This window comes from Muntiacus reevesi, chromosome 9 (genome assembly GCF_963930625.1).
Source record: "Muntiacus reevesi chromosome 9, mMunRee1.1, whole genome shotgun sequence".
NCBI lineage: Eukaryota > Metazoa > Chordata > Mammalia > Artiodactyla > Cervidae > Muntiacus > Muntiacus reevesi.
In genome coordinates, this window is record NC_089257.1 from 27,275,129 (window position 1) to 27,287,216 (window position 12,088).

Consider the following 12,088-nt stretch of genomic DNA (forward strand, 5'->3'; position numbering starts at 1 on the left):
TAGGCCAATCAGAGGTTCGGCCTCCATTCCAATGGCTGCTAGCCACACAGGAAGCCCCCATGAAGGTCCCATGACCATTTCTTCCTTTCTTTTTCCCCCTCTTATACAGCTCTATTGATGTTTAGTTGATATATACCAAAAGTTTCACATATTTACTATTTACATTTTGATGAGTTTGGGCATATACAGAAAAACACAATTACAGTCGAAACTCCAGGTGGGGGAGGTTAAATATCCTAGTTCCTCCTTTCTCCCACCTTCCCCAGTTGCTGACCAGAAGCTGGATAACTGGGGAACCCAGATGAAGGAGTCCATAGAGGTCAGCCTCTCAGGGCAGAGAGATGAGCAGAGATCAGAGGCTGAATTTTCCCTTCTTCCTGGAGAGTATCCCCTACCCCCTAAAAAAAGTATCAGCCCATCCAAGCCCACATACAAAGCATCCCACTGGTTCAGCCACTCTTATGATGTCTTTCAGGCACTATAGGAAAACAGCGCACAATCTGACCTGCATAAACCTCAAAAGGACACAGAAGGACTCCAAACACCATGTCTCCCTCAGCCTACAGGCTATTGAATTGGTGGATGGCATTATCTGGCACCCTGAACTATATAACATCTTGTATGAGAACACAGCATTTTCTTTGACCCTGGGAAAAGCCATTGTTTCCATGATGCAATCTTGGGAAACTATGGGATTACAGACCATTCACCCTTAGTATTCACTGTTTTAGAAGCCACCAATATGGGACACTTTAAATGTGTTCAATAGGCAGGTCCATTCACCGTGCCTCCAGAAAGTTCACACTAATTACACAGGCTGCAAGAAAATGAGAAGCATGTTCCAGACAAAACAAAACAATACACATATGCTTTAGCAAATTCAGAAATATTGAAAGACTTGCCCATGAAAGGAGCGTAGGACCAAATCCCAGAACCTCATTCATATGACTGCTGGAACCGTACATTTACCTCTAGGTTTATTAGCCATGGGTTTTCCTGTGTTTGTACCACAGAAACAGCAAATCCATTCCAGATTTTTGCATCGGCTCATCAGACTGGATGCCTTTCTGAGCAGCATTAGGCAGCCCCTAATCTCCCTACCATCCTGTCATTATATTCTCCCTGCTTTCAGCCAAGAACCATGAGCATGCTCTTGAATTTTCCTGAGCTCCGCAGAGGCAGGCCTCCTCTTCACCAGTCACCAGCAGCCTTTCACCTGGTTTTTTTTTTTTTTTTTTTTTTCCTGGATGACGCACTTGTTTGGGGGAGCTGGTGACTGGTAGTTCCATCCTAGTCTTCCCACCCCCTCATCTCCTGGGCTCCCAATGCCAGGCCTGCCTCACCACCACTAGAAGAGCTGACAACAAGGCTTGCACGGTCCAGTTCCAGGCCTGCCCTACAACCTGATGGGTCCCCCCTGAGAACTTCCTGAGAATGTTTCCTGTCTCTGAGAGGTCCAGTTGGTCAGGGCCATTTCCACAAACACTTAGCATGAGACAAAGCAGTGTGTGACTTCCAGGTTACCTCCAGCAGCTACTGTTCATGGGCTCAGGACACACAGCACCAAGGCCATGCAGTATAAATACAGAATGTTGGTATGGGTCTACAGGCTGAGGAAAGGAGGAAAATATACAAAAATGCCCTACTTCCATGCCCACTCCCATCTTCCTCCCCATCTCAGTTCACAGGTTTCACTGTCCCACTGGGAGGTGCATCTAGGTTGGGCAGAAGAAGACACATCCCAGAGAGTGGTCAATACAGAGGGACCCTAAACTATGATGCTTTACATATGGGGGGAGTGGCGTGGGACATGCAAGGCCACCATTTACGGCATTTAGCAAGAGCCTTTAAAACTCAGAATCTGGTGACTGCCTGTTCTGCCTCCCAGCAAACTCAGATCTCCTGATGCAGCAGCTAGTTGCTAAACCCTGAAAATGAGGGAGAAAATGAGACTCCAGGGCCATGTGGATTTGTTTCTTCCCAAGCAAACAGGAAGTGCATCTCTCACCTTCAAAAGAGTGATTGCATCCAAGCAGGAACAGCACTGTGTCTTGATCCCTACAATCCTGAGCCTAGGTCCTGGCAAGTAATAAGGAATGAATGAATGTCTGGAGGACTTACTGAAACAGCCAATGGGAACCTTGAAGCCAATGAAGCTAGTAAAAGAAAGTGTAAGTTGTTTAGTCGTGTCAGACTCTTTGCAACCCTATGGACTGTAGCCCGTAAGGCTCCTCTGTCCATTGAATTTCCCCAGCAAAAATCCTAGAGTAGGTAGCCATTCCCTTCTCCAGGAAATCCTCCCAACCAGGAAGTGAACCCACGTTTCCCATATTACAGGCAGTTTCTTTACTGTGTGAGCCACCAGTGAGTGATGAAGCTAAAGTGTAACTATGTGAAAGGAGGTAGGGTATTGGGCACTTGGTTACTTGCCACTAACCAAGGTGACACTGGGCGTTTAAAGAGAACGTGTGAGTGTATGTATTTCTCAGGCATTATCTATCTCTATTCCTGAGAAAATAGACAAATCTCTTCTTTTTTAATGCCATGTATGAACTCTTCTTTCAGAGTCTTGTGCGTTCTGATGTACCACAAGAATATTAATGGCAAGCAAATGCTATTTTGGTGAAATCCTTCCATGCCCTTTAGAGACTAGCTTCCAAAACCATTAGCAGACTTGGAGTGACTGTCTCTCCCACCCATGCACAAAGGCTATAGAGCCCTCACCCTCGACCTTAGTCCAGGGGACCCAGATAGCCAAGTCCCAGCTCCTTCTTCCTATGCCTTTCCAGCCAAGACTGGGGGTATGGGGGGCAGTGACAGGAAGCCACAGCCCAGAAAAGGGCTTTCCTGGGGACTGCTCACCTGCATTGCTCCCCCCAACCTCCCCGACCTGCTTCCTACCATGTTGGGGAGAAAAATGGAGTCTGGGCTGCGGTCACTTCCCTGGGGAGGTATGGTCTATGACAGAAGGGGCCAGCAACCTGATGGTAACCCCCTACCCAAGGATGGCAGGAGCTCTGAGCCTTGCTACATAGGGGAAGCAAGTCCTCGACCTGAACACTCCCTTCTGGCCTTCTAGGAAAAAAACAATCACCATTTGAAAAGTCATAAAAACATATATTTAAGTGCACATTTGTTTTTTTCCTTTTGGCTTAGGGTCCAATATGGCTTGCATTAGCATTGTGGGATCCCATTTTTGTCTAAGACTTTGTTATTTTGTTTACCATGGGGTTTTTGCATTTTTTAAAAAAAATATTGCATTAAAATATCACTCATCTTGATTACTGAGGTTTTTTTTTTTCCATACTCCCTTGAATTTTGTGTCCCAGGTGAGTACGTCTCTTACCTCACCTTAATCCTAGCTATGACAGAGCAACTTCACACTTTTGGTCTTTTCATTAGGTCATAACTGGACCAAGTCCAAAAAGAAGGAAAATGCAATAGGATAGCAGAAGCAAATACAGTCTACTTGAAACTCCAACTAGGCTTCCCAGATGGCTCAGTGATAAAGAATCTGCCTGCCAATGCAGGAGACATAGGTTCCATCCCTGGGTCGGAAAGATCTCCTGGAGGAGGAAATGGCAACCTCCTCCAGTATTCTTCCCCAGAAAATCCCGTGGACAGAGGAGCCTGGTAGGCTACAGTCCATAGGGTTGCGAACAGTCAGACATGACTGAAGTGACTGGGCATGCATGAAACTCCTACCAGCTTTCAGATTTAAAACAAGTAGCCCATTTGAGGGAGAAATAGAGACAAACATGAATTAGGATCAAATGCCTTTATAAACTTTACCTATATCAACAGGTACAGTTCTCTTGTAAATAGAAATGAGAGTTCTGTCTTTATCCATTCAACTGGAATTTAAACTTTCTACATATTGAATGTCATACTAGACCCCTGGGTAACAAGGATGTAAAAGACAGAGTTTACAGCCTGGTATGTAGCAACAGACTCTAGTATTCTTGCCTGGAGAATCTCCAAGGACAGAAGAGCCTGGCAGGCTACAGTTCATGGGGTCACAAAGAGTCAGACACGACTGAGCGACTAAGAATGAGAGAGACAGACATGGAATAACTGACCTGAATCCAACTCAGTAAATGCTCTAAATATGTGCACAAATAGTTTGGAAGCATAGACATACAAGCACAAGGGGTTTTTTCATTTGTTTGCTGCAGTTTGGGTTTTTGCTGGGTGGGTCTCTCATTTGTACTGTGGGATTTCAGTTTATGGTGGTGACTGAGTGACATCATGATCAGATCAGTGCCATGGAAAAGAAGTTTTTGTTTTGTTTTTTTTTTAAATTACATTTCCCTAGAGAAAGGGGCACACCATGCCATGAAGGGTCCCCGTGGAAGCATCAGGTTTGGGTCAGGAGGCAAAAGCAGGAGCAAGAGGCAAATTTAGGCCAGAGACTGTATCTGAGTCTGCACTGGGCAGGGCAGAGTAAATAGCTTGAAAAGTAAAGTGAAAGTGTTAGGTGCTCAGTCATGTCTGACTCTTTGTGACCGCACGGACTGTAGCCTGCCAGGCTCCTCTGTCCATGGAATTCTCCAGGGGAGAATACTGAAGCGAGTAGTCATTCCTTTCCCCAGGGGATCTTCCTGACCCAGGACAAACAGCCTGGGACTGGCTGATCTAAACAATAAATGGGGGTCTTCGGACTATTGGGGTGTTCTCTCATTGCATGAGATGACACAGGGCAGGGGAAGTAGTGGCTCTGTGTGTGAGAGGGTTAGATAAAGGGGGTGGTTGGCTAGCATATGAGAGGTGTGTCCAAGTTGTTATCTTTAGGAACTAGCTAGCCCTGGGAGGTCAGTCTGTCTCTAGCCAGCAAGATTTTTAGGATGTCAAAACATCATAAGATACAGAATATAAAAAACACAATTAATACAGTGGGAGTGGGGGAGGAAAGGGGTTATAAATATTAGACAAAACCATAATTATAAGGCCTTAATGGTATGGTTGCCAACATCCATTGGATCATAGACAAAGCAAGAGAATTCCAGAAAAACATATATTGCTACTTCATTGATTACACCAAAGCCTTTTTTTTTTTTTAAATATTATTTTATTAGTTGAAGGCCAATCACTTCACAACATTTCAGTGGGTTTTGTCATACATTGACATGAATCAGCCATATAGTTACACGTATTCCCCATCCCGATCCCCCCTCCCACCTCCCTCTCCACCCCACTAAAGCCTTTGACTGTGTGGATCACAACAAACTGTGGAAAATTCTTAGAGGTGGGAATACCTGACCACCTGACCTGCCTCCTGCGAAACTTGTGTGCAGGTCAAGAAGCAACAGTTAGAACTGGACATGGAACAATGGGCTGGTTCTAAATTGGGAAAGGAGTATGTCAAGGCTGTAATATTATCACCCTGCTTATTTAACTTATATGCAGAGTACATCACGTGAAATGCCGGGCTAGATGAAGCACAAGCTGGAATCAAGATTGCTGGGAGAAATATCAATAACATCAGATATGCAGATGACACCACCCTTATGGCAGAAAGCGAAGATCTAAAGAGCCTCCTGATGAAGGTGAAAGAGAAGAGTGAGAAAGCTGGTTTAAAACTCAACATTCAAAAAATGAAGACCATGGCATCCTGTCCCATCACTTCATAGCAAACAGATGGGAAAACAATGGAACCAGTGAGAGATTTGATTTACTTGGGCTTCAAAATCACTGCAGATGGTGACTGCAGCCATGAAATTAAAAGACACTTGTTCCTTGGAAGAAAAGCTATGACAAACCTAGACAATATATTAAAAAGTAGAGATGTTACTTTGCCAGCAAAGGTCTGTATAGAGAAAAAGGCTATGGTTTTTCCAGTAGTCATGTATGGATGTGAATGTAGGACAATAAAGGAAACTGAGCACAGAAGAATTGATGCTTTTGAACTATGGTGTTGGAGAAGACTCTTGAGAGTCCCTTGGACTGCAAGGAGATCAAACCAGTCAATCCTAAAAGAAATCAACCCTGAATATTCATTGGTAGGACTGATGCTGAAGCTGAAACTCCAATACTTTGGCATCTGATGTGACTCATTAGAAAAGACCTTGATGCGGGGAAAGATAGAAGGCAGGAGGAGAAGGGGATGACAGAGGATGAGATGGCTAGATGGCATCACCAACTTGATGGACACGAGTTTGAGCAAGCTCTGGGAGCTGGTGATAGGGAAGCCTGGCGTGCTGCAGTGCGTGGGGTTGCAAAGAGTTGGACATGACTGAGCAACTGAACTAAATGAACTGAATAAAATGAACTGAACCACTAAATGGCATGGCGAATTGAGGAAATGGAGTATTTTGTTGTTGGGGAGGGGGGTGGGATGGGAAGGGGAGAATCATTTCTGCTTTTCCAAAGAGTAGGCAACTTTCTGCAGAATGTGGCAAAGATTGTAAAACTTGGTGATGGATGGATGTACAGGCTTGTACAGGTTGTTAAAAAATTAACATTTTTTAATATCTAGCCAGTCGTTTACACAAATCTTTATGGGTATCCATAAACCACTTTAGGGAACAGATGGTAGAGCTGAGTAAACAATTACATGGGCTTTCCTAGTAACTCGGCGGTAAAGAATCTGCCTGCAGGAGATGCAAGAGACCTGGGTTTGATCCCCGGTCAGGAAGATTCCCCCCATGGCAATCTGCTCAAGTATTCTTGCCTGGAGAATCCCCTGGACAGAGGAGCGAGGCTGGTTGCAGTCCATAGGGTTGCAAAAAGTTGGACATGACTGAAGCCAGTGAGCATGCATGCATGAAAACAGGCTCATAGAACTTAGGCATAATTAACTAGCTCACCATTCCACTTCTAGTAAACAACAGATGTATGAAGTCCAGGTCTGACTGAACTCCCTCAAGCTCTTTACACCACATTGCATTGGGAAAGAAACAGAAAAGAAGAAATCTGCTAAGTGATCTGTTCCTTAGCTCACAGTCCAGGACATGTCTCCCATCTCCACTTTAATACCTTCTTGTCAAAGCTAAAGAGTGACCATCAGTGCTTCAACCAAGCCCATTGAGGCCTCAACCCCCCCTTCACATCTTAAGTACCTAACCCTCTGAAAATAAATCTTGGCAAAAAAAAAAAAAAGAAAGAAATTATTATACACTTGCATTCCAAACAACCGTGATGACCAAATTGGGAGCACCAAATAGATTCAGACCCTATGCACCTTTTACTTGGGAGGGGCTTAAAATTATGCCCTCGATGACCATTTCCTTAGTTTGGAAGAAGAGCCTTCCACCGGCGCCTCTAGTTGATCCCCAACTCTGCCGCCTACAGAGTGGACAAGGCTCCTGCTGTGTGTAAGCGACACGCCGGGCCAAGGAGGCTAAAGAGAGAAACGAAGGATTTCTCGGTCGGAAAACGAAGAGAAACAATGGATTTGGGGGCCAAAGGCAGAGAGAGAATTTACTGTGAGATTTGAGGTCACGCTTCAAGGATAGCGAATGTAAAATTTCTCGTGAGGGGTGAGAGTGACCCAATCAAATTTGGTAATAAACTCTCAAAGAGGTCCGGACTGGGCAAGTTTAGGGATCGGAATGGGAGGAGGGAGCCCGGGGACCTAAGGGAGAGTACAGGGGCCACCCGGCAGAGCTAGAGTACCTTGGGTGAGCGGGATCCCGAGGCACGCGCGCTCGGCCTGCAAGGCAGAAGGCGGAGCCTTCCAGGGAGCCGCCTATCGGGCCGCCCTGTGGGCGGGGCTATCCTGCTCTCCTGTAGATTACATAACAAACCTGTGCCGGTGGCGGGGGAGCGGCGCGGGCTGTGGAGGAGGGGGCGTGGCCGGGGCGTGGCCGGGGCGTGGCCAGGCCTGCACCGGGCCAGGCAAGATGGCGGCCGTGGATACCGAGTCGGCGCCCCTGACCCTAGAATCGCTGCCCACCGACCCCCTGCTCCTCATCTTATCCTTCTTGGACTACCGGGACCTAATCAAGTAATGGGACGAGGCACATGGCAGGGGTGGGGGTCGCGGGTAAGGGAGGAGGCGTAAGGCAGGAAGGACGGGGGCCCGGCTCGCCGACTGAACCTGGACTCTGGTGTCAGCTAGAAGGTGACGCCAGGGCCACCCTGATCCTGCAGGGTCCCCCGGGGGGCCGGGGTGAGACCGCGGCGGAAGGGGCCCCGGCTTGAGGTCTTCCTCGCGTCCGGGGCCCAGGCCTGAGGAGCGACAAGAGCCCTCTCTCCTGGGCCTCAGCGAGGCCCAGTTGTAAGCGGGGAGATACTGCTCCCCGCTGCCGGCCCACGGACCCCCGCGCGGCCCGCACCTCCGGACCCCCGGCGTCTCTGCCCGATTCCGGCAGCCTTGGCCGCTTTGAAAAAGTCTCCGTCCCGGTGGCAGAGCACTCTCCTCTCTCTGCCTGGGCCGGAGGCCTTCGGACTCGGGCGCCAAAGTGGGCCAGTGGGACGCGGGAGAGGAGCCGGGCGACCCCCTCACCCCGGGGTACGACTTCTGCGGCAACGTTATATCTGGCAGGTTCACTTTCAGACTTCTCTGCTGGGTAATTGTTTCGTTTTCAGCCTTCCTCCTCACGGTTGCATGTTGGATTTTGTTTTGGTACTGACTTCCGGTGGTGCGATACAGGTGACCATCTTCCCTCCTGTATGCTTTGGGTTTCCCAAGTTGCGGGCCTCTGTTCCAAAAATAAACACCGATTGCTGGTAGGGGTTGTTAAATGCTGGGTTCCCTCAGCGCTTGGGACTGCCTGGAATGGTGGAAGAAATGGCGCTGTTTACACCCTTGACAGCTGGTGGCATGCCTCTTTCTTGGGCCACCATATATATTTGCAGAGGAGGCAAAGTCGCCCTCTTAAGGATAGGTAGGAGAGATTCGTTTTGTTTTGTTTTGTTTTGTTTGATTAACCATTGGATTCTAGCAGTTTGCTGACTGTACCCTGTGTTGTCAGGGATCCTTGTAGACTTGCAGCTTTTTTGAAGTTAGTGGCAGCTGTTGGTTTGTCTAGCTAAGTGGTGACAGAGACATAACTCCAGTTTCTGGCTGCTATGTATATTAATACCTGTAACACTTATTTTTCTAGAAAACAAATTTTTCTCTACTCACCCTTGTAATAAAGTTTGTCTTTTCTTTGGAAAAGTCTGTTCCAGCTGCAAACTTTCATCTGAAATATTGTGTTGCTATAGCCTTTTAGAAATCTAACACTACACACACTCTTTTGATCTAATGGGCTACATTGCTCCCAGAGTGATCTTTCTAAGACAGATCCTAAAAATCTTGTAATGCCCCTTGTTATTTACAGATTATAACCTAAACTTCAGGGAGCATTTAAGGCCCTTATTATTGGACATAGTCCACTCTAGCCAAATTGACCTCAGCCAGCATACCACACTTGTGCTTTTTTTGTTCTGTGGCTTAATCTCTTGACCTTGCCTGGAATGCCATGCTCCCCTGTTCTCATCCTAGCGAGATGGAATTCCTTTAAGACCCCTTCTCCTGAGTCCAGTCTCTACCTTTCATCCTCCCACTGCAGAGTTCATTGACCACACCAGATAGATTGTGCATTTCTCAAATATAAAGACTGTGTTGTTTGTCTTTGTAGTTGCCATTTATTCAACAGGTTTTTGCTTTTGTTTTTTTGAGTGTTTCTGTGTGCCAGCCTATTAAATGCTGGGGAAACAATAGTGAACAAGACACATAAGGACGCTCTTATAAGCTCTTACAGTCTAGTGGACAAGATGGAGAACAAGCAAGTGCATAATTACAAGAGCTGCTATGTGCTATGAAGGAAATGAATCAGTGACTCTGTTAAGGAGCTGATTCAGACTGGAAGGAGCTGCCATATATGATAGACAGCATAGAACAGTCCTAGCAGAAGGAACGGTGTTTTCAGGAGCTGACTGAAGGATAGCAGAGCCTGTTGGAAAAGCTAGGAGACTGGTGTTGCAGGAGGTAGGGTGTGACTCACAGGCAGAGAGGCTGAGCAGAGACTGGTGAGATCATGAAGGACCTTGTAAAACAAGGTGAGGAGTTCAGATTTATTATAAATGTTTTAGGTCATAATCAAAGTTTTAAACAAAAGTGACATGATCCCTCTATAAATGTTTGTAGAAGTAAACTGAGTTGAATACTGTATTAGTCAGGGTTCTTGAAGGAAGAAGAACCAATATGTATGTGTGTGGCTTATTTTAAGGTTTTTGCTCATGAATTGTAGAGGCTCTTTCCTATAGGCTGCCATGTGGAAGGTGGAGACCCAAGAAAGCTGGTGGTATAGTTTGAAGGGAGCTGGAGAAGTGATTCCAGTCTGGGTCTAAAAGCCTGAGAACCACGAGTGCCAAAGGCGGGATAAGATCAGTGTCCCACATTAGTGGTCAGGCAGAGAGCAAATCCAACCTTCCTTTGCCTCTTTGTTCTATTCAGGCCCTTGATGGATCGGATGATGCCCACCTGTATTGGGGAGGGCTGTTTGGCTCATTTAGTCCGCCAGTTCGAAGGCTCATCTTTTCTGGCACCATCTTACAGACACATCAGGAAATAGTGTTTAATCAGCTATCTGGGCATCCCTTAGCCCAAACAAGTTGACACAAATGCCTTCGAATTTTTTCCACAGAAGTTTCTGTGACTTCTTTTCTGTAGTATGTAGCCCAGATTTTTTAAGTGTCCCACCCATTTGGGTTGGATTGATTAGTCTATTGGGATCATTGTGTAATGTAAACTGCACAGTTTGAGTCTTACTGCATATCAGAATTATATGTTGCACTTTAAAAATATACATATCATGCCTGAGGTACAGACTTCACCCCCTGCTGACTGAGTCAGAAGCTCTAGGGCAGTAGTTTTCATCCTTGATGTCCATCAAAAATCACCTCTGGTGCACATTCCAGAGATTCTTTTATGTTGTTTAACTCTTGGGATATTGAGGGAGAAGGACCTAAAAAAGAGATAGGGGACTCTTGAATTCACAAAATTGGAGGGATTCCTAGTTTTGCAAATGTTAGTTTGGGCGTCTCCTGAGAGTGGCTGAAAAGGATGAGAATGATGTTTGTGTAAAATCTGAAAACTGAACAAAGCCTCCTCTGTTTATCATCAGTTGTTTTTTAACATGCCCCACTCATGGCCTTGACAAATCCTTTGTGATTTAAGATTCCCTTAATTGATTAGTTATTGCCCAAGTAAAATCTTTTAATACCTACCTACTTTCTCTAACTTGTAATTTCCCTTCTGAAAGGATAGAAATCCATTTTTTTAAATCTTAAGTTCATTCTTTTTTGAATTAATTACATAGGGAAGGATTTACAGGAATCAAGCACTATTGTGTTAGAAATCTTTATGTAATAAGAAAATTGTTTCTAATATTTCATATTTTTGAGCAGTTGACACTAAGTTGAATAGCTGTGGAAATTGAATCAGAACTGTTGTGAATCTAACATCTTCTATAAGTTGGTTTTCCAATAATTTCTCTAATGGAAAAGTGTTTTTGGCTACATATTCCTGTTAAGAAAAAAAATTAGAACAAACAGAAGCCCTGTGTATTTAATATCAAATGTCTCACAGATCTTAAAAAGAAAAAACACTGTTCACATCTGAGTAATATTTCTATTTGTAGAGATGATTATGGCCCCAATAATGAGTATAGGAAACTCTTTGATTTAAAATAACTCCAATGGTTTATATGTTTCATAGACTTTTGTGTGAAAATTAAAATTGTAGACATTTTGCAGTGTGTTTGTGAACTCAAATAGTTAAGATTTCACCACTCAACAAGGTAATTATACTAGCTAACACGTTAAACAGGTTTTAGAAAATACTGTTTTGCAGTTATAAGGGTAGATAGTGGAAGAAAAGCAAAAGGAACAAAACAGAACATTGACTATTTTCATCTTCATTTCTAAATTGCTTTCTTGTTTTCTTTTATACTAACCCTGAATCTGATTACTGCTAGCTGTTGCTATGTCAGTCGAAGACTCAGCCAGCTCTCAAGTCATGATCCGCTGTGGAGAAGACATTGCAAAAAATACTGGCTGATATCCGAGTGAGTATTTGGGGAACATGTATTCTTGAAATTGGGCTCTTGGCTTTCACTAGTGCTAGTCTATCCTGATTCTCCTCTCTAAGCCTTGCCTC

General features: G+C 45.1%; 2 protein-coding genes across 3 annotated transcripts in view; both read left to right on the forward strand.

The window, feature by feature from the left end:
* The window catches only part of CD59 (CD59 molecule (CD59 blood group)), a 202,376-nt gene that overhangs the window by 130,875 nt on the left and 59,413 nt on the right, over positions 1–12,088 (forward strand). The gene's annotated exons all lie outside the window — the stretch shown is intronic.
* Positions 7,795–12,088, forward strand: part of FBXO3 (F-box protein 3) — a 33,263-nt gene continuing 28,969 nt past the window's right edge. Inside the window, exons 1-2 of the mRNA XM_065943967.1 lie at positions 7,795–7,945; positions 11,907–11,996. Of these exons, the coding sequence (XP_065800039.1) occupies positions 7,842–7,945; positions 11,907–11,996 (194 nt within the window). The 5' untranslated portion in view covers positions 7,795–7,841. The remainder of the gene's footprint in view (positions 7,946–11,906; positions 11,997–12,088) is intronic.